This window comes from Gorilla gorilla, chromosome 8 (genome assembly GCF_029281585.2).
Source record: "Gorilla gorilla gorilla isolate KB3781 chromosome 8, NHGRI_mGorGor1-v2.1_pri, whole genome shotgun sequence".
Classification (NCBI taxonomy): domain Eukaryota; kingdom Metazoa; phylum Chordata; class Mammalia; order Primates; family Hominidae; genus Gorilla; species Gorilla gorilla.
In genome coordinates, this window is record NC_073232.2 from 105,276,355 (window position 1) to 105,299,882 (window position 23,528).

The 23,528-nt window shown below is 37.1% G+C and overlaps 1 protein-coding gene across 10 annotated transcripts in view; it reads left to right on the forward strand.

The window, feature by feature from the left end:
• The window catches only part of EXOC6 (exocyst complex component 6), a 225,331-nt gene that overhangs the window by 164,340 nt on the left and 37,463 nt on the right, over window positions 1-23,528 (forward strand). For 8 of the 10 annotated variants that reach the window (XM_019035382.2, XM_055352498.2, XM_055352500.2 and 5 more), the window contains one exon: window positions 15,728-15,801. In XM_019035382.2, coding sequence (XP_018890927.1) covers window positions 15,728-15,801 — 74 coding nt within the window. Of the gene's footprint in view, window positions 1-1,983; window positions 2,425-15,727; window positions 15,802-23,528 lie in introns of those variants that run through there. The other 2 variants (XM_055352504.2, XM_055352503.2) reach the window with 2 other exon arrangements.

Here is a 23,528-nt window from a genome sequence, read left to right on the forward strand (position 1 = left end):
CAATTCTATCAGGCACCACAGTTGATAAATTGAAAATCAGTGGGGCACAAGAAGGATTATAAAATATTTGTCTGAGGAAAAATTTGCAATAATGTATTCTTCGTGGAAGACATTAAAAAATTAAATGTCAGCAGTTTGCAACTGAAGCAGAAATGACTGATTTTTTTCAACAGATATCAAATAGTTTGTGCCCACTCTGTATAAGGCATTGTGCTAGGAAAAACATCATTAATATTATAGAAAATAATTAGATAGGCTCTTTGGACAAGATCAATTGTCTGTTGCACACCACACACACACACACACACACACACACACACACACAATCCAAAGTTTCTAAAAACCTACCCATTTATTTAAAAAAAAAGAAATGTTTATTTAGAAAACAAAAGAAAAATGGTTTTTTTCCTAGGGAAGAGAAAGATTAATTTTCTTTTCCCAGAAAGCATTTTTAATTTTCTCTAATTAGAAAACCTTTATTATATTTCTTTCTCAAAGTAAAGCTATTGTTTGACAAATATTTATTTATATATTTATGTTTTAGTTTTTTGAGACAGAGTCTCACTCTGTCACCCAGGCTGGAGTGCAGTGGCACAGTCTCAGCTCACTGCAACCTCTGCCTTCTGGATTCAAGCGATTCTTGTGCCTCAGCCTCCCAAGTAGCTGGGACTACAGGTGTGTGCCAACACGCTCGGCTAATTTTTGTATTTTTAGTAGAGACAGGCTTTTGCCACATTGGTCAGGCTGGTCGCAAACTCCTGGCCTCAAGTGATCTGCCCACCTCAGCCTCCCAAAGTGCTGGGATTATAGGCATGAGCTACCCTTGGCCTATTTTGTATTTACAACAATATCCCAAAGAAACACTTTTTTTTTTCTTTTTACAAGTTTTTTTTTTTTTTTTTAAATTACAGATGAGGTGTTGCTGTGTTGCCCAGACTGGTCTCAAACTCCTGGCCTCAAGTCATCCTCCTGCCTTGGCATCCCAAAATGCTGGAATTAGAGGCGTGAGCTACTGTGCCTGGCCATTTTTATAAGCTTTTAAGCTGAAAGTAATTTTTATTCCCATTCCACAAATACTTTGAAACTGGTTTCTTAAGTTTCTTTAGTTTCTTTAAAAGTTGTCTTATTAGATCATTCCAGTATGACATTGTCTGTATAAATATCTTATATAAGCATTGCTCAAGACATTTTCGTGTCACAGTAGTCCCTCTTATCCAGTTTTGCTTTCTGCAGTTTTTGTTACCTGCTGTATAGTACATTAAGACATTTTGTGTGTGAGAAAGATACCACATTTGCATAACTTTCATTACAGTATATTGTCGTATGTCCTCTATTTTATTATTTTTGTTGTTAATCTCTTATTGTGCCTAATTTTTTTTTTTTTTTTGAGGTAGAGTCTCGCTGTGTCTCCCAGGCTGGAGTGCAGTGGCACAATCTTGGCTCACTGCACCTCTGCCTCCTGGGTTCCAGCAATTCTCCCGCCTCAGCCTCCTGAGTAGCTGAGACTATAGGTGCCCGCCACCAGGCTTGGCTAATTTTTTGTATTTTTAATAGAGACGGGGTTTCAACATATTGGCCAGGCTGGTCTCAAACTCCTAACCTCAGGTGATCCACCTGCCTCGGCCTCCCAAAGTGCTGGGATTACAGGCATGAACCACCGTGCCTAGCCCTGTGCCTAATTTTTAAGTTAAGCTTTATCATAGGTATATATTTATGTATGTGAAAAAACATAATTAATATAACGTTCATTACTATCTGCAGTTTCAGGCATCCATTGGGGGTCTTGGAACATATCCCCCATGGGTAAGAGGGGATTACTGTATTACATCTTTAGTATGGCTTCAAAATAACTAAACGATTAAACTACCTTTTTGGCATTTGATGTGTCTTCTAAATTAAATTTATTGCTCAAAGATGGAAATTACTGTTTGATTAGACAAGTTCAGTTGTCTAAATCTTCTCCCTATTCTCTTACCTCTCTAGCCTATTGACATTTGGAGAAAGGCCCAAACACCCTGGAATCTTTGCCTCACTATCCTGCCATAGGATAGTTTCCACTTTCAGATACTCGTTTGGACAGAGTTACTAGAGGCTCCTTTTAAAACTCTGATGTTTTCTTTAAGAGCTAGTCTCTTGGAAAAGACCAAGAAAGGTCCTGAGTATGAGCTATAACTCAAAAAAGCCTGGGGCCATTTGCAAGAGGGGTAAACCCTAGCCTGATGGGGGTTAAGGTCCTGGCACTGTAGATATGAAAAGACCAGGACTCCAAAGACAAACCACGGAAGACAACTCGGATTCCTTTAAGATTTTGCCTATGGTTGGCTCTACTTCTTAATACTTCTGTATTACCTTAATCATTACTTCTGAATACAGTAACATGCATTTACTACTGATGGGACAAAAAAAATTGATTAAAAATTTTTGTGTTTATTTCACTATCTCTGGTGTTCTCTTTTCCAAAAGACATCTTTTTACTTAAGTAATATAGCATGGATAAAGAAGTCTTTCTGGTGCAAAAGAACCATCCACCCCTCAACTTCTGACTTTCAGTGATTGATATATAAATCGTTTAAAAAATGAAACTTAGCTTTCTCTAATAAATATGTTAAAAGAATTTTAAAAATAAGTTTTCATGTTAAGTATTTTTGTTTAAATCTGGAGGAAAGTAGTTCTTTAAATATACAAAGCTTATTCTCAATTTTAATGTAGTATGTATGCTTTCTGCATATTGGGGCAGGGAAAGGAGAAGAAAGGGAGGCAAGAAGAAAAATCTGGCTAGGTAGTAGAAAGGCTAGAGTGCCTGGTAAGTCTGTGAAGAGAAAAGGTCAGGATACCATGGAAATCAACTGGAGTATGAAGAAGAGGAAAGGCAGGTAGTTCAGATGGGGAATCCTAGAAGCTAAAAGATCATTGAGTTTCTTCACACACCTGTTAATAACATAGACATGCTCACACACTCCTCCATCTTGAAATCCTTTCTATAATAAACCTGCCAAGTAATTGTCCAGCCATTCCTTGAACATCCAATTTGGGAGATTAAATACTCTTCAGAAAATACATTTCCATACAAATCTCTCACACTGAACTGAAACCACTTTCTCTCTAAATTTCTCTTAATAGACCTAGTTCTACCTTAGGGTTAGAGTCACCACCAGTCTATATTGTGTTTTTGTGCAAATTAGAAAAGATGTTCTCAGTAAAAGGAAAAAGCCCTCTAGAGCTGCCTGCCCCCTTTATCTGAATTAGAGAAAGTTACTATTTTCCCATCTGGACTTGGCCCCTACGAAGGCACATAGCTTATCAAATAAAACATTAGCTGGATTTAGCTCTCTCCTTCCCATTTTTCTCCTCAGTTGGGCACCTGTGTATAGCAAGCAGCCTGACAACTATATCTGAAGTTTGGCTTAGGGTCACACAGGAAAAAACAAATCCTTATCCACAAGCCAGTTACATGAAAACAGCTCTTACATCTCTCTAAATCTTCTGAAGGCCAGACATCAGTAATTCCTTATTCTTATTCTTCTTATGCGATATAGTTTTAGATCCAAAAATCTTCTCTGAACAAACTGGTTTAACTATCTTCTCTTTCATATCTGATACCCCAGATTAAATATAGAGATACTCAGGTGTACAGAACAAGTATAATTATGTAGCTTTGCTATCAAATACATTGTTTCATATTCTATAATTGATTAATAAAGCTAAAACTGTTAAACCTTTTTCAGTAGCTAGAATATACTTCCAAATCATTGAAGCTACAGGATTCTATTATCTCTGTGTATTCCTCCCCCCCTTTTTTGGTGATTGCTAAGCTCTGTTTTTCTTATCCTATATATATGTGGTTGGTTTTTATTTTAGGATTTTAAGGTTATCCCTAATAAATTTTGAGATGTGTTCCATAACTAGCCTGTTGAGATCTTTTTATATCAAAAGTTAATATCTGTGGATTTGTAATCATTCTTTCTACATATTTAACAAAGTCATTAGCAAAATATTGAACAAAACCTGTTATTCATATCCTTAGATACAGAACATCAATATCCTGAGATACAGTACATCATCAAAATGTGGTCCCCAAATGAGCAGCAATAGCATCATGTGGGAGCTTGTTAGAAATGCAAATTCTTGGGCCCCACCTGCTGAATTGGGAACTCTGGGGATGGGGCCCAGCAATTTGCTTGAATAGACCCTCCAGTTGATTCTGTTGCATGATAAAGTTTGAGAACCGCTGTATTACATGGATCTCTCCTTTGTATCTATTTAGGTCAATTATTCAGAACCTTATGGGTACCTTAAGATTTCTCAGCCAGTTGCTAATCCTCTGATTGAATCTAACTCACAGTTTGGCATCTTGCTCCATGTTATGAGCAGCTTCTGTCAGAAGCCTTGCTAGCATGAAGAGTTAATAACAGCAATTGAATTTTCCTTATCTACCAGTCTAATTACCCTTTCAAATAAGAAAATGACATTACTCGGATTCGTCATAAATCCGTATTGACTCATAGTGATCACTTTCTCTTGAAGACTCTCAGAAATCTTTACTTAATAGCCTGTGATTAGTTCTCAGGATTAACATAAAATCCTACTAGTCTGTGATATGCTAGCAAGAGAGCCATAGTCCAAGGAAGTCCAGTAGCAAGGATCAGGAACTCAGACTGGAAATCATGAGCCACCAAAGAAATGCTGGGCAACTCAGAAAAGGTGCTTAAATCATAAAATTTAAGCAATAAGAAGTGAGTTTCATTTACAAGATTGAAATATAAGCACCAACAATGACCTTTATTCTGTGCTAGATTTTCCTTTTATTTGGTTTAATCAGAATCCAAATGTTTATTTTCCCATTCTTGTTACTCTGTGAAAAACATCATACATGTATTTCCTCGGCCTCAAAATGTCAATCTGCAGGTAGAAACAAATAGCACATCTAGATGTAGTGGGGGAGGTGGAAAGGTGGAAATAATTCAGTTACTGACAAATTATTCTATACCATCATTCAGCCATGTACTTTTTGTTTTTGTTCGTTTTACTTTTCTGATGATGAAGAAGAATTAGCATTGACCCATCTATGTGCTCATTTGTTTTTTGAAACAATGTGTTGATGCTCTTTTTTTTGGTATTCCTTGTGACGGGTGACACACGTACCTGTGAGTTACATTAGCTTGAGCTAAAATTTCAGTCTATAATTATGAAACAGAACTTTTTCCCATGTTAAGTCAACTTCTTTATAGGAAGATTCATTTGTGCAAATGTTTAACGAGAACCTATTATATGTTTGTTATATCCTGGGAAATCAGAGATAAACTTCAAAGATTTCATAGTCTGGCTGGGTACGAGACAGGTACATAACTGTAATAGAGCATAATTAATTATTTATAGAATATGTATTATGTGTAGAGAGGGGGCAATTAATTCCGTATGCTGTGGGATTGAGAAGATTGACTATGACCGAAGTAAAATTTGAGCTGGGTATAAAGTAAAAATTGAGATGGATAAGATTTCACCAAAAGCAGGGAAGGGCATTCTGAACAGAGGGAATGAGACAGGCAAAAGCCCTGTGATAAGACAATGTTTAGGGAATCTTCAAATAATCATATGTGGATGGACTACAAAATGGAGCTTTTTAATTAGGACCATGACATGATTAAATCTGTGTCATAGAATGTTAACTCTAGTGTCATTTGGAAATTTGTACTGGAATGAGGGAGAGACTGAAAGCAGGAAGACCTGTTAAAAGGCTGTTGAACTTTTCCATGTGAAATACAAAAAAAGCTTAACCTTCATCAGTGGGAATGGAGAGTATGGATTCCAGGCATTTTGGAGGAGGGAATACATAAAAAGAGTGAATGAGTAAAGGTACAATTTGATATGATTTAACCATCCAGGATGGATAGTTTAATTAAATTCAACATAGAAGATTTGAAATTGCAGGTATCTTACAGAGTGCTATGCTCATAATAAAAGGTCTACAGATGTTTATTTATTGACTAAATTAACAAAGTAACAAATCAGGAACTCTCTGTAACCAACACTGGTCTCTTCTAGAGTTCTACCTTTGTTGTCAGAAAGTTAAGACCCAGCTGATACTGCTGTATTTCAACTCAAGACCATTTAACTCCTTGATCTAAACAAAACTAATCATTATTTCTTTCATAAAAATTCTTCACATATTTGATGACTGAAGAATGACCTTTTAACTTTATCTTTCTGAGCTAAGTAGTTATTTTTTAAAATGTTTCCTTGTAGGGTATTTTCACATGCCTTTTTGTAAATTTTCTTTGGATCTTTTCCTGTTTTTCTACTTTTTTAACCTATGCTTGGTCAAAGTGGATACAATGTCTAAGTTCAGGAATATAGAATTATATGAACTTATATAGAACTTTTCTTTTTTAAATTGCTTTCAGATCAGTCTTAAGATGGTCTGAGTACATGTCAGGAAGTTGAGACCTTGCTTCCAGTCCTGGCTCTGCCTCTAACTTGAGCAAGTTGACTTGGACAAACCCTTCAACCATCAAGAGGCCTAAATTTTTCCCATAACACATGGAATTTGGAATTGATAAATGTTTCAAGATAACGTCCTGGTTCTAAGATTCAAAGGCAGTTAAATGTTAAGACATTGAAGAGTGTGGGGCTTTGAAGTCATATATTAATTATGTCTTCATATCTATTATGTGCATGGCATTGAGGGAATACAGTGGTAAGCAAAACAGAAAAGGTCTTTACCCTCTTGGAGTTTAAGTCCAGTGGGGAAACAGTAATTAATAACTTCATTAATAAATACGACTATAAATTGTTAAACTTTGTAAAAGTATATGGTATGAGAATACTAGGTAGGATCTGTGTATAAATGTAGAGGTTAACTTTTGGTTAATTTGACCATAACCATAATGCTAGTATAACTGCATGTTTGGAGACAGTCAGGAAGATAACCAGGAATACATACTTGGAAATTGCAAAAATAGCTCCCTCTGAAAGCTACATTGAACCTTTGATCTTAGTATAAATTTTGTATAAGTTCAAGATAAATATCTTCTTATTTGGAGGAGCATTTGCCAAGGTATGAGAATGATGTTCTGAATCAGTGTATGTACTTTGTTTTATATTTATTAAATACTTATTATATATTGGGTACCAATATAGATACCTTATAGATATAACCATATAGAAGAAAAGATTAATATGTCCTCTAAACAAGTTCTTACAAAGGTGTCACAGAAATTCTTCATATTACTAAGAAAATACAGACTATTTCCAAAGCATCAGGCAATCAGAAAGACCTTTTCTATATTTGAAGTATCCAGAGTAGGTCTAGAATACATTTTTAAATTCATTCTGCCCAAATGTCTAAGTTAGGTTATTAGCTCCTAAGGGTTTAACATCTGAAATCTGTAGGTATTAGAAAAGGCATTAGAATAGCTCCAGATTAAAGAGTGCTGGCACCTATTTCAATGGTGAGTTATTGGAGAGTAGATAAGTTTCTTAATGTGAAAGCCTTGGTCTTTCTTAATTTTTGGATAAAAAACCTGCTGGGCACAATGGCTCATGCCTGTAATCCCAGCACTTTGGGAGGCCACGACTGGAGAATCGCTTGAGCCCAGGGGTTCGAGACCAGCCTGGGCAAAATAGGGAGATTTCATCTCTGCAAAAAAAATTAAAATTACTCAGATGTGGTGGTGCCCATGTGTAGTCCCAGCCACTCAGGAGGCTGAGGTGGGAGAATTGCTTGAGCCTGGAAGGTCAAGGCTGCAGTGAGCCATGATCATGCCACTGTACTCCCGCCTCGGTGACAGAGTGAGACCCTGTCTCAAAAACAAAACAAAACAAGAAAGCTTAGCCAAAAAAGAAAAAAAAAAAAAGAATGCTGTTTATAGAGTTTTAGCGACTATGACCTCTAATTCTAGCCTTGAAAAAGGGCTGTGCCCCATAATAAAAGTATTAAGGCAAAATCATCTGGATGGTAAGAGAAGAATATTTCAGTGCGTTTTTAAAAAGTAAGCTGGATGCTGTTACACTGTTTGGATACCTGAATTTGTTCCTGGTTTGGATACCTGAATTTGATACCTAACCTATCTGATGGAGGATACTTTGCCCAGGTTTAATTCCAAGAAATGGAGAAAACTAGATACTACTTTATATAAAAATGAGGTGATGAAGGTAGAGTAACAGTTGGTCCTCGAGGTTTGCATCCCACTGTTGCTGACCGCATACAGCCGAAAATACATCTAAAAGCCAAGAATCCTAACTCTCCTGATTCCCAGGCATAAGTTCTTCACCACCAGAAAAACCACTAGATGGTGCTCTTAGTCATTCCTTCTAACGACACAGCTGGTTCACATGGGATACTTTGTTTGCCTAATAACAAAGTTTGTTAAACAAAACTTGAGTTCTTACTAGCTACTTTAATATTCAGATCTAGATAGAAATGAAATTACAAGAAGTATCTTCAAATAGAATGAATATTGGCATTCATATTCAGCCATTTATTTACTTACAGAATTATTCCATTTTATATGCACCTGTGTGGTCATTTGCAAGCAAGATCTTAAAACTTTAGCTTAGCCTCCTCCCCTTTCTTTCAATCTTTTGTCAAGCTTCTGATGTGTTCCGTCTTATGACTCCACGGGCCCTTTTTCTCCCCCACCCTCTTTACCCCCTGACAATTCTACCTACCCTGTATGGATGTTTTCTATATCTACATTGTAAACAATCTACATTCTCTGCCTTATGATAAAGATAACTGTCTGCCTAGAACAAGATTTTTCAAGGACTTCTGAGTTTAATTCCCTCTGAGTTTAATTTCAGAGTAGGTTTTATATTTTCCAGTCAAGATAAATACTTATGGCCTGACATCTTGGCAATTTTCCTTCCCCCCTTGTAACAAACCCTTTACATTTTGCATAGATCCTGAGGGGAAGGGCCTGTTTTCCTACTCAAAAAATATTTTTTGTTATATATACAAATAACTCATGTTTTGCCTACAGGTATTCTTTGTTCTCTTAAAACTTCATAGATTGCCGGCTGGGCGCAATGGCTCACACCTGTAATCCCAGCACTTTGGGAGGCCGAGGTGGGTGGATCACCTGAGGTCAGGAGTTCAAGACCAGCCTGGCCAACATGACGAAACCCCGTCTCTATTAAAAATACAAAAAAATTAGCTGGGTGTGGTGGCACATGCCTATAATCCCAGCTACTCTGGAGGCCGAGGCAGGAGAATTGCTTGAACCCGGGAGATGGAGGTTGCAGTGAGCCGAGATCACACCACTGCACTCCAGGCTGGGCAGCAGAGCGAGACTCCGTCTCCAAAAACAAAACAAAAACCCAACTTCATCGATTGCCAATTTGGAAGATAGTTTTGTTATAATCACAGCTTACCCCGCATACATTATTTTTTGTTCCCACTTTCATCTAAATTGATTCAAACTAGTCTTCTTCCAAGTTAGGCTGATATAGCAGAGTTTTACTCTATTGTTATAATATACCTTCCCAATAAGATCAGACACCTCCTTCTCTAATCTAAGAATATTTGAAAACTTGGAATCAGGCCAGGTGCGGTGGCCCACGCCTGTAATTCAGCACTTTGGGAGGCCAAGGTGGGCGGATCACCTGAGGTCAGGAGTTTGAGACTAGCCTGGGCAGCATGGTGAAACCCCTTCTCTTCTAAAAATACAAAATTAGCAGGGCCTGGTGGCGCATGCCTGTAATCAAAGCTACTCAGGAGGCTGAGGCAGGAGAATCTCGCTTGAACCTGGGAGGTAGGGGTTGCATTGAGCCAAAATTGTGCCGTTGCACTCCAGCCTGGGCAACAGAGTGAGACTCCATCTCAAAAAAAGAAAAGAAAAGAAAGCTTGAAATCATTTATTATTGCAGAAAATAAGAGGAAATGAATATCCTGAAGTTATTTTGTTTATTAAAAAGGAAATAGTCAAATTAGAGGCATTAAGAGAAAAAAACAAAGATTTGGAATCTCTTAAAAAAGAACACTTTATAGTCTGGAAATGATTTTTTTACATATCTTATTGGGAAACCAGGATCAATGTGTGTTATTTAAAAATACCCTTAAAGGCATGGCTAAATGACAAAAACAAAGACACCATAATGGGGGGGAAGTGGGCATTATTGTTTTTAAAATTTTAAAGATGGTCCAAGGGAGGAGAATTAGGAATCCCCAAAATATGACAAATTATATACAAAATGAGAATCTGGATGAGCCAAAAAGTAATTTGACGATAGTACTTCTAGAGATTTCAAAAATTAGTCATCAATTCTTTAAAAATTTAAAAGATTAAAATTGACCCCATGAATTATTGGGACCATAGACAATATTAGTAGAAATGATTTGTATTACTATTTATTCATTCAACACACATTTATTGACTGTTTCCTAGGTGACAGGCATGGTGTATGTAACTACTTCCCAGGAGCTTCTTGTTTAGTGGAAGAGCTCATGATTTAGTTTTAATTGAAGAAACTATTAGGAGTATTCTCACCCACCCTAAATTACTTTTATATAAATACACTAAGTGTATACAGTTATGTTCTTGATTTGCACTGTTAAATAAATACATATGGCTAGGAAATTTAAATTAAGCTGGATGCAGTGCCTCATACCTGTAATCTCAGCACTTCGAGAGGCCAGGGCAGGACGACTGCTTGAGGCCAGGAGTTTGAGACTGGCCTAGGCAACATAGTCCCCCTGTCTCTACAGAAAATAAAAAAAATAACCAGACATGATGGCACCTGTAGTCCCAGCTACTCAGGAGGCTGAGAGGGGAAGATTGCTTGAGCCCAGGAGGTTGAGGGAGGCTGCAGTGAGCTGTGATGGCACCATGGCACTCCAGTCTGGGCAACAGAGTGAGACCCTGTCGCAAAAAAAATTAACTAAAATAAAACCAAAAATTAAGTTTAGCATGGATATTACATTTCATTATTGCAGAACATTCTCTTGGACAGCATCATTCTAAATCTAATCAACAAGCTACATAATATATCACTATCCAATACTGGATGACATTCCTTAGAATTTATTTATTTATGGTTCTGTTTTTCTTCATTCATTTAAGAAACTTTCATTGAATACTCATTATAAGTCAGGCATTGTGCTAGGTGATAAGAATTTAGAAGTGAAGTTACCGTCCCTGCTCTCAGGGAGTTCATGATTTAGTGGGAAGACCCAGACAGATAAACAATTACAAGGCAGCAAAGTGAGTGCTGAAGTTAGGCTGTGCACAGGAAGTTGCAGTGAGAACACAGAGAAAGGACATAAGCCAACCTGCAGGGATAATGGAAGTCTTCCCAAGGAAGACGATGATTGAAGGATAAATAAGAGTTTACCCAGATGGAAAATAAGAGGAAGGATGCTGTAGGCAGAGGGATCAAAGCATCATGGAAAGAGAGTGGTATATGCATGGAAGTACGGGTAGTTTGGTGTGGTATAGAAACTAAGGTGCCCCTAGGGAAATGATGAGATGAGGCTGGCAGATAGACAAAGGCTAGATTGCAAAGGACCTTAGCCTTGTTTTATTTTAAGATGATGGGGAACTATTGAAGGATGTTAAACTGTGAGGTGGCACAAGTCACATCTGTGTAAATCCTACTGGAAGAAGTGGATGGAGAGGTTGCACCAGAAGCAGGGAGATCAGATAGGGTGTGTTTCAGTAATCCAAGCAAGAAATGATGATAGTTTGTACTAAGGTAGAAACAAATTCAGACTCAAGAGATATTTTGGGAAGTAGAAACAACAGGATTGACTGCAGTTGAGTTTTAAAGAAATAAAGGGAAAAATACGAAGCTGTGAATCAATAGCATATCATTACGAATGTCCTCTGTGCCAGATGATTATCAGATCACTAAATTGCCTTCTACCCCTAAAAAAATTTGAGAAAAAGCCCTGAGTGTTATAATCTAGTGAATTTCACTTCCATATTGATTAGATTCTTATGAGAGATGTGATAAAAGATGAGAGACTGAATACTTAATCAGATTCTGGATTAATGGAGTAAATGCCAGAAAACCTGAATTAGTTATATAATCCCGGGCAAGTCACTTTCCTTTTAATTTTTCTGCCCTATAAAATGAAAGACTCAGCTGGGTGTGATGGCTCACGCCTGTAATCACAGCACTTTGGGAGACTGAGGCAGATCACTGGAGGTCAGAAGTTTGAGACCAGCCTGGCCAACATGGTGAAACCCTCTCTCTACTAAAAATACAAAAATTAGCCGGGCGTGGTGGCATACGTCTGTAATCCCAGCTACTTGGGAGGCTGAGGCATGAGAAACGCTTGAACCTGGGAGAAGGAGGTTGTAGTGAGCCAAGATTGCGCCACTGCACTCCACCCTGGATGACAAAGCAAGACTCCATCTCTTAAAAAAAAAAAAAAAAAAAGGACTCGGCAACTTTTAAACTGAGTCTTTAGGGGACTGTTGGACGTGTTTCAAAGAGGTTGTCTCTTTCAGTTGCAAGATTTTATGATCCATCATCTGCATGCCCTATTTACTCAAGTAAGTTATTGTGATGCTCAGAGCAGATGGTGTGTGAGAAAGTGCTTAGTAAAGTATAAAGTGCTATATAAATTTATAGTATCATTAATTTTGACATTGAGCTCTTTGGTTAAATGATAGTATCTTAAACAGGAACCTAGGGAGAAGAAAAATTATTTTAAGATTATTTTTAATGTAGAAAAATTCTGAGCATTAAGTAGATAATAACTATATGTCTAATTGAAATTGAGCTTATTTTTGTGCCTGATAAAATGAGTCTCCCTGCATCATAGAAAGTCTTTATTTATGAGTATATGTGTATCTATCCATGGTGATGGTAGAAGCTATGGTAACATTTACAGCCTTGGTTGAGAACCACTGGGGATTTATGGTTTTTTTTTGTGACCAAAAAAAAAAAAAAAAGGCCAATAAAATGCTGGATGGTCATAAGTATTTTTTTTTAAGACAAGATCTTGCTTTGTCACCCAGGCTGGAGTGCAGTGGTACGATCATGGCTCACTGCAGGCTCAACCTCCTGGGCTTAAGCAATCCTCCTGCCCTAGCCTCCCCAGTAGGTGGAACTACTACAGGTGCATGCCACCATGCCTGGCTAATTTTAATTTTTTTTTGTAGAGATGGGGCCTTGCCATGTTGCCCAGGCTGGTCTTAAACTCCTGGCTTCAAGCAATCCTCCAGCCTTGGCTTCCCAAAATGCTAGGATTTATAGGCATGAGCCACCATGCCCAGCCAAAAAAAGTATTTTTTTTAAGTTAGAAAACACCTTTACTTTAAACACCTTTTATGATTATAATATAAAAGGCTAACATAAAATAATATATTTTACAATGTAATATAAAAGGTTTAATTTTGCTTAAATGATACTAGATAAAGGCAACTCAGCTACCTAGGGCATAGTAGGGGGTAATGGCGATACCACTGTATGAAAGTATACCACTTATTGTCTAACAAGACAGTGATATGAATAAATTGTACTAAATACTGAAAAGTGTGGCTAGATTTGGTCACTAAATTTTGGTTTTCTAGAAAAAAGGGGTCTGAGAATGGTGAATTTAGTCACTTATCTAATGACCGTAACCTAGCAGAGAACCAAGAACAAAGGGGGAAAAGTGGTGCATCTCTGAGTAACCAAAAGATTACTCATTCTCAAAAGGTACATATGCTCAAAGGAACGTGTATAAAACCTATTAACCTTACTAGTAGGAGAGACCCTTACTTAGGTTGTATTTGCTCTTACTTTAGACATAATTCTAGTAATTGATTAACTGGCTTACCTGCTCAAGAAGAGTAAAGATAAAATTAATAAGACAGATGAGGGAGAGAGTAGGGAGTAAGAATTCATGTTAAAACTACCAGGGAGAAGGCAGAAAAATTAGAAAAGCTAGACACAAGAACTCAAATAGCACAGCTTTTTAATAGAACAAAAAAACAGCTCTTACTTCCATAACAGCCCCTGGGAATTTTACTTTATAGAACAAAATGTATTCTTAATGGTGACCCAGAGAATTACGATACATTTTAGAATTTTGTAAAATATGCCTAAGATTAAAGAAAAATTCTGATGCTTAAAGCAAAAATTATACAACAGCAACATTCCCCAGAGATGCCAGATAAATTAAGCTGTGCAAATTTTCATTTATTTATTGTTTTTAATTGTTGATTTTGAGCCTTTCTAAACTATATTTCACACAGAATACACTAAATTTAAGAATTGCTTTTGTTATTCCAAGAACTATATAGGCTGAAATTTTAAATAGCTTCCAAAATTCTAGCTCAGATAAATTCACAAATGGAACATCTATAATGTTCTCTAAAAAAATCAGAATATCCAGCACTTTGGGAGGCCAAGACAGGGGTGTTGCTTTAGGCCAGGAGTTCAAGCCCAGCCTGTGCCACATAGCAATACCCTATCTCTACCAAAAAAACCCCAAAAAAACCAAAAAAATCATTAGCCAAGTGTGGAGATGCATGCCTATAGTCCCAGCTACTTGGGAGGCTGATTCCTTGAGCCCAGTAGTTCGAGGTTGCAGTGAGTTATAATCATGCCACTGCGGTCTGGGTGACAGATCGAGAAAAAAAAAAAAGAAGAAGAAAAGAAAATTAGAAATTAATGGGGTGGGAAAATGATTACAGGCATTCTTATCAGAGAAGCTTGCATGTAAAATGACAAGGTCTTTTTTATGAGCCAAGTGTTTTAAGTTTTTAAAATAACTAATATTGGAATTGTCTTTAATTAAGTAAGCTATGTTAGTAGTATTAAAAATTTTAAACCACAAAAAATTATTGAAGGAATCTGTGGAAATTTTAAAAATTCTCGTTGAAATTTTTTTTTAGTTGAGGCATGAATCCTTTCTCAAAAAATCACTGGCCGAGCGTGGTGGCTCACACCTGTAATCCTAGCACTTTGGGAGGCCGAGGCAGGTGGATTGCCTGAGCTCAGGAGTTCGAGACCAGCCTGGGCAACATGGTGAAACTCCATCTCTACTAAAATACAAAAAAAATTAGCCGGCCGTGGCAGAATGCGCCTGTAGTCCCAGCTACTCGGGAGGCTGAGATAGGAGAATCACTTGAACCTGGGAGGCAGAGGTTGCAATGAGCCGAGATGGCGCCACTGCACTCCAGCCTGGGTGACAGAATGAGACTCTGTCTCAAAAAAAAAAAAAATAAAAATAAAAATAATTAGAAGGCATGAACAGACATTCCTGCATCATCCTGATTTTTCTACTTAGAACATTTTACCTATTGTCTGCATGTAAAGTTGACTTCTTACCTTGGTGTCTGCTTTTTATTGCTATTAGCTAGAGGTGGGATTTTTTAATAGCACCTATTCTGTAGCAAAGCAAATGTTTCAAAATATGTTGACAGCCATGGAATTGGTATCATTTTTAAATGCTTCTACAATCGTTCACCTAAGGCTAAAAAGGGTCAGAAAGCTTTACTTGATTGAAGTACGTTACTGTTAAATTTTAGTAAGAAAACCCTCCTAAATTTATTGTGATTAGGATTACAGTGATTAAATGGCAGATTAGAAATTTAAAATTATTAAAACACTTGAGGTAATGGATGTGGAGAACTTTCTCAGTAGTGGAAATTGAAGTTTATAAATAATCTTCATTTGAAATGATTATGTGTAAATATTATAATGCATTTATAGTGAGTAGAAATTAATTTATCAGTTAAACTCTTGTATATTTTGTGATCTCATTTTTATTCTTTTTTTTTCTTTCTTTTAATAGTGTTTGCCAGCTCTGAGCCTGTGCCAGGATTCCAGGGGGATACCCTGCAGCTAGCATTCATTGACCTCAGACAAGTAAGATATAATAATGTACTTCCCATTTGTTGCCCTCTAACTCTTGTCCTCCCCTCACTTTTTTTTAATTAATGCTACAGGAATGCCTGTTTGCCTTGAAACAACCTATCTTAAGAAAAATCCTTCCTTGGTAACTATGTATTTGGCACGTCTCTTTGAACCTGTAATGCATTCAGTACCTCAACTTCATAGAGCATTCTCATCAGTGAATATTCAATTTATTTAATAGTCATTACCTGCTAAGCACATTACTAAATCATAACTTTGTAGCTTGCTATAATGGCACTTGATGTTCAAATTATTTCTTAATAATCTCATGGTCATATATGAAAATTGGTGGTATTAACATTAATGTCAGGACCCAAGTTAAATGTAAATTATTACAACCTAGAAAGTAACCCCTTGCATAAAATTTTTTCAATGGTAAAGAATGCTATTTTTATAAATTTTCTGTTGATCCCAGAAAGAAGGATAAAATAAGTTTTAAAAATGTAATGAGACATTTACACAATTCTTTTTTGGCCGCAATACTCGATAAGTGTAGTAACAAATATGGTCATTTAAAAACTCTATTCATTTTGCTACTCTGACATCTCTATTGTCGTTTTATTTATTTTCTTCCCTTTTTCCACCTCTTTATTTTTTTTATTCTTTTCCTCCTCTTTTCTCTTCCTCTTTTTGTTTTTTTTAATTCCTATTATTAAGTAGCTTAATAAAGCTGGGGAGTCACAAGGGGGTCATAGTAGGAAAGGAGGATCCAAGTTAGAGGGCTCAGGAGTGCTAGAATAGACAGTAGGAGTGACTGTGGCCTTTGTAAGAAGAACCATATGGAGATTGAATTAAAACAAAGCCACTGTGGCATCAGTCTATTAATGGTTCCCATTCCCTTTAGGGGATAGAGATGAGGCTTCATCATTGGTATGAACAGACTCTACCACAGTGATGTTTGGAGCAGCACCAGTTTGAGCAGTTAAGAAACTCTGACTTCAGTAAATGTTTGAGAATATAGATAATTCCAACCCAGTGTTTCCTAAATACTTATTGTCTATTATATATTCATTATTTGCAGAGGAAAGATGTGGTTGAAATAAATATAAAAGTAATATAAGAAATAGTTTTATCCTGATGGAGCTTAAACATGCTTTAGAGAAGCAAAACATAAACTGGTTAGGAATCCTTATAAGACAATGAGTTGCCGGCTGGGCTGTTATCCCAGCACTTTGGGAGGCCGAGGTGGGTGGATCACAAGGTCAGGAGATCAAGATCATCTTGGCTAACACGGTGAAACCCCATCTCTACTAAAAATACAAAAAATTAGCTGTGCGTGGAGGCACGTGCCTGTAGTCCCAGCTACTGGGGAGGCTGAGGCAGGAGAATCCCTTGAACATGGCAGGTGGAGTTTGCAGTGAGCCGAGATTGTGCCGTTGCACTCCAGCCTGGGCGACAGAGCAAGACTCCATCTCAAAAAAAAAAAAAAAAGACAATGAGTCGTGTGGAGATAATTGGTATATCTTCAAGTCAGGTTTAGAAGGAGACTGAAAAAGCCATTCTTATCTCCAAATTATGTCTGTAAAGTATGGTACATATAAAATATATTCATATGTACTTTTGTTTGCAGTCAGTGCTCAGATATTACGTCAAACAAGGAACACTGTTATAGGTGACCTAGATCTGTGGATGATTAACCTTGCTGAGTTGGGAAAGATAGTAGAAAGTGAAGAAGGTGGTCTTTATTAGGTCATTTGACTATTTAAAAAACTGTCTTCTCTTTATCAAAGAATAAAAAAAAATTTGTTTTTTGAAATCTTTAAATTATCACTGGCTAAGTAAGTGACTATTATTTTACAGTCACCTGTGATCCTATATTTATTTGTTTATTTATTTATGAGACAGAGTCTCACTCTGTTGCCCAGACTGGAGTGCAGTGTCATGGTCTCAGCTCACTGCAGCTCTGCCTCCAGGGTTCAAGCAATTCTCCTGCTTTAGCCTCCTGAGTAGCTGGGACTACAGACACGCACCACCATGCCTGGCTAATTTTTTTTTTTTGTATTTTTAGTAGAGACGGGGTTTTCCCATGTTCGCCAGGCTGGTCTCGAACTCCCGGCATCAAGTGATCCGCCTGCCTTGGCCTCCCAGAGTGCTGGGATTACAGGTATAAGCCACAGCGCCCAACCACCTGTGATCCTATTTTAATCAAGTGTTTTAAACCTTTGATATTTGACATACTTCCCCAAATTTCAGATTCTAAAATTGTCTTTTTGAACTCAAACTTTTGGATATTCCGGAAAGGGCCCCTGGAAGCTCAAGAGAGACATATTAGGGCTTATTCGATATAAGAAAATCATATGAGAAACATTGTCAAATAAGAAATGGTATTTAACTTGCTTTGAATTATATTTATACAAATATTCATGTGTTCCAAAATTATATTGGATTCCTGAAATTCTGATGTCTTGATATATGTTATCAGTCATAATTATTATGTTATTATATGTCACAAAAATAACAAAATTCCCTTGTCAATTGGTGTCTTTTACCATGGCTATTTTCTTTTTTTTTTTTTTTTTGAGATGGAGTCTCGCTCTTGTCACCAAAGCTGGAGTGCAGTGGCGCGATCTCAGCTCACTGCAAACTCCGCCTCCTGGGTTCAAGCAATTCTCCTGCCTCAGCCTCCCAAGTAGCTGGGACTACAGGCGTGTGCCACCAAGTCCAGCTAATTTTTTTTGTATTTTTAGTAGAGGTGGGGTTTCGCCAGGTTGGCCAGGCTGGTCTCAAACTCCTGACCTCAGGTGATTCACTTGCCTCGGCCTCCCAAAGTGTTGGGATTACAGGTGTGAGCCACTGCACTCAGCCTAACCATGGCTATTCTAAGTCTTTTGTCATCTACAGAATATTAATTGTTTTTCTTTGATTCTCCTCAAAAAGCAGTTTACAATTGGCTACAGTCCAAAATTTGCTTCTTGGCATACAGAGTTATATAATGGACTCCAGAGACTCAAAATGGGGAGGGTGGGAGAAGGGATGAGGGATAAAAACTACATATTGGGGGCTGGGCGCGGTGGCTCACACCTGTAATCCCAGCACTTTGGGAGGCTGAGGCGGGTGGATCATGAGGTCAGGAGATAGAAATCATCCTGGCCAACACGGTGAAACCCTGTCTCTTCTAAAATACAAAATATTAACCAGGCATGGTGGCGGGTTCCTGTAATCCCAGCTACTTGGGGGGGCTGCGGCAGGGAAATCACTTGAACCTGGGGAGATGGAGGTTGCAGTGAGCCAAGATCATGCCATTGCACCCCAGCCTGGCGACAGAGCAAGACTCTGTCTCAAACAAACAAACGCTACATATTGGGTACAATGTATACTACTTGGATGATGAATACACTAAAATCTCAGACTTCACCACTATACGATTCATCCATGTAACCAAAACCACTTATATTTCAAAAGCTATTGAAATAAAATAAAAGGCCGGGCGTGGTGGCTCATGCCTATAATCCCAGCACTTTGGGAGGCTGAGGTGGGCGGATCACGAGGTCAGGAGGTCGAGACCGTCCTGGCTAACACAGTGAAACCCCGTCTCTACTAAAAATGCAAAAATTAGCTGGGCGTGGTGGCGCACGCCTGTAATCCCAGTTACTCAGGAGTCTGAGGCAGGGGAATCACTTGAACTTGGGAGGCAGAGGTTGCAGTGAGCCGAGACTGTGCCATTGCACTCCAGCTTGGGCAACAAGAGTGAAACTCTGTCTCAAAAAAAAAAAAAGAAATAAAATAAAAATAAAAATTTTAAAAAAGAAATACATTCTTTATGCAGACCATCACATAACCATCTTTGACATAAATCACACTCCCCTATATGTAAAGATTAAATAAGACCTCATAACCAACAGCAATGTACAGACCATGTTTACATCTTAATTTGAACAAACCAGTTATAAAAAAAAGGGAGGGGGCAGGTTTGAAATAATCAGGGAAATATGGATATTAGATATTTGGTATTAAATTATTTTTAAAAGGTATAATAATGACATGGTGAATATGTTTTTTAAATGCCTTACTAGAGGCATAATAAAATATTATAGGTAAAATGAAAAAAGTACATGTACATAAGTTATACATGTTTTCAAAAAAACATTAGAATATACAAAAAAGTAGAAAAAATTACTCATAGTCTTTCTACCCAAACACATCATTATTGGCATTCTGTTTTATTTCCTGCTGGTCTTTTTCCATTAATTTTTTTCCTCACCCATGCTCCTACCCTCACCAAAATATGATTGCTGGCATACTGTCCTCACAATTCCTTCTTTGTATTTCAGATAGTGTTTGCCTCTTAAATCTTAAAAAGGAACTTTTTTTTTTTACCAGATATTTCAGAGCCATAAAACCCAAATATAATGTGTGTAACTTATTTTGATCCCAATTCAGACAAATCAGTGGGAGAAAGCAGGGAAATGTATTCTGTGGTTTGTTTTAAAATACTTTAAAAAGAAAAATTATTGATAGTAGCTGAATCTGGGAGGTGAGGATGATGGGTTTACTGTGCTATTTACTTTCATATATGTTTGAAATTTTTCATAATAAAAATAAAAATATTAAATTAAAAAAATAAAAGACCCTGACAAATGCTCTTACATACAGGTGTCTGGTAACTTTGGAAATCATACCACTGGACTAGGTAAAAAAACTTCCAGGACTCTAATTAAAAAGCTGATACATTCATAAAGATTGCTCACCCAACATCAAGCAAAACAAGAATTACATGGAACTGAACTGATGGTGGACTAAAATAATTTATTATTATTTTATTTTTAAATGTTAATCTATGTATTTATTTATTTACTGATTTATTTATTTTGAGACCAGGTTATGAGACTGGCTAATTTTTGTATTTTTGGTAAAGATGGAGTTTCACCATGTTGCCCAGGCTAGTCTTGAACTCCAGGGCTCAAGCAATCCACCCGCCTCGGCCTCCCGAAGTGCTGGGATTACAGGCGTGAGCCACCACACTTGGCCCAAAATGATTTTTTGTTGACTTTTTATTTAAAACATTGCTGATTCTTTCTATGTTTTGTTTTCCAGAGCCAAGAAAATTTTTTCTTCTAAGCTATTCATAACTTACAGCAATTAGTTAAAATATACTTACTAACAAAATCAAAACATTTACTTTTCTCTCTAGATGATTTCTCCAGAATTTAGAAACTATCCATAAATATTCTAGTTTTATGACAATCTAATTATTTACATAAGTTCAATAAGAATCTTTTCTTTTGTAACAGGACACATTGAAAACACTGGTTATTTTACCAAGGATTTGACTAAAATGTCATGTTTTCATATATGACCAGACTGCTTTGAGGGATTGAGGTTAACTTTATAAAGCCAATAAAGTTTAAAAACAACAAAAAAAGAGACTGGCCCTGTACCCTATCCACACAGTTCCCTTATAAGGTTCCTGACCTTGGGATAAGTAAAAAATGTCACTTTCTGGCAGGCCTGAGAACCTCAAGATACTTCAAGGACCTCGAAAAGAGAAAATTTCACCCAGTTCATACCGATATTAGAGGCACAGTCTGATGGCAAATGCTCAGCTTGCTTTCCTACCCTTGAGGCTTTTAAAAGTCTAATCCAAAATTCCTTATTAAAAGTTCCAGTGAAGTCCATTTTAAAACAGTGCATATGGTGAATCACTATTCTTGCTGCACTATACAAATAATCAGGCCAAATATGGTAAGACTAAAATTTATTTTACAAATAAATTGGTCCTAGTATAATTTGTATTTGATTTTTTTAAAAGGGGGACTAGAAAAAATACATATTAAAGGAAAAACCATAGTATACATGTATTAGATTCTAGCCTTGTCCATTATTTTTGAGTTTTTATTATTTGCCTGCAATTTAGACCAAATCCTAAATTCTTTTTTAGCTACAAGTCTCCAAACTAATGTTTTCACATTTTTCTCACTTAAAATCACTAAAAATTAAAACTGCTTTTCTTAAAGCCCTAAAGCTAGAACTTAATATAAACTTCAACAAAAATCACCAGAGCAACTTACATATTAACAGCCTTTATGCCTACAGATATATGGACTGTGCAGAAAGTTTGCTTGAATACCTGATTCAAACCATAATAATAATAAATCTGTCAGATTGCCACTGCAACCTGAAGATGCTTCAGAGACTCCAATAATTAGCTTATAGACTACTCCAGACATTGACCATTGTTTTTCTTCTGTTTCTGTAGAGATGCCTCTTATTAAAAATATGTTTGCCTACCTTACATATAGAGGCCTAGCTTCGAAGGCCCATCTGCAATGCTGTCTTCTAAAATAAGACACAGCTGTTTAATTGGACTGGCCTATTCCCCAAAATAAGAGACTGATTTGATGAGATCTTTTGCCATTGAGTTACTAACTTGATTTGTCTTTTCACAGCCACTAACTCAGCTTTTAATATGTGAAACTTCTAGGGAAGTTTTAGACAGGGAAATGTTGGGGCTCAGAAACCAGTACTCTAAAATACAGTGCTTTGACATGCTGAACTGAAGAAGCAGCATTGAGGTCTCTCTGGCCTCTTTCCCACCCCCGCCCACTGCCCCACCATCTCTCAATACTTTGTCTCTCCCAAAGTACAGGATAAAGTTGTTCTCTAAAATTCCCTCATCTGCTTGAAGTTTGGACCTGTCAAGGAAGAAAACGGTTACCTCCGGTTCCTTCCCTTGTATTAGCTAAACTCATGCAAGAAGAAAGACTGAAGTCTGTCAACACACCTGGGCAGACTTTTGTCACACAGGCTCAACAGACTTTGTCCCAGACCATTGTATATTCTTCATTCCCATTAAGTTCCCCTAGAAATCATTCACTACCCTCCTAAAATCATCCACACTTTCCCCATCTCCCTTTCCCATAAGAAAAAAGATACAGGGTCAGGCATGGTGGCTCACACCTGTAATCCCAGCAATTGGGAGGCTGAGGTAGGAGGATCACTTGAAGCTGGGTGTCAAGACCAGTCTGGGCAACATAGCAAGACCCTACCTCTAAAACAAAACAAAACAAACAAAAACATGTAACCATCTATACCCCATTGCATAGTGGAAAAATCACTCTGCGATTCTCTCTCATGCATGCTAATAAATGTATATGGTATTTCTCCTATTAATTTGCCTTTTGTTAATTGATGTTTCCGTTAAACTTCCAAGGGTGAGGGAGTTTTCCCTTTATCCCTACAACTCTCAACTTCATTCTAGTTTACCAGAAGAGATTCTTTCTGTTGACAGTAGATCCATTTCCTTTAGAAGGAGTTCCCTCTGTTGCAGTGCTATTTCCCTGAACAAGGTGATGTACTATTGAAAACAGGATTCTTTAGCAAGTTGAAAACAGGATTGATTGTATATTCATTTCCCAGTTAGTTTAAGGTCACTTAGTGGGGTAAGTTTCCTACTGGTATAAGTTGCAAGGACGTAAACATATTCTCCAGTCCAAAGGACAGCTTTAAGAGGAGATGATTTGAGAATAATTCTCATTATATATGAATAATCTGTTTATAGAAAGTTTGAAATTTCTCGTGATATTTTCTCAGTTGTATATGAATTTTTATGGTGGTAATTCGTTTATGTGATGTTAACTAGTTTATAATCTCATTGTAGGATTGTGAGTAGGACCACATAGTTTATGAAACTGTTTGTAAGGATTCTGTTCTTTGATTTTTCCAGATAGATAGATGGTTGG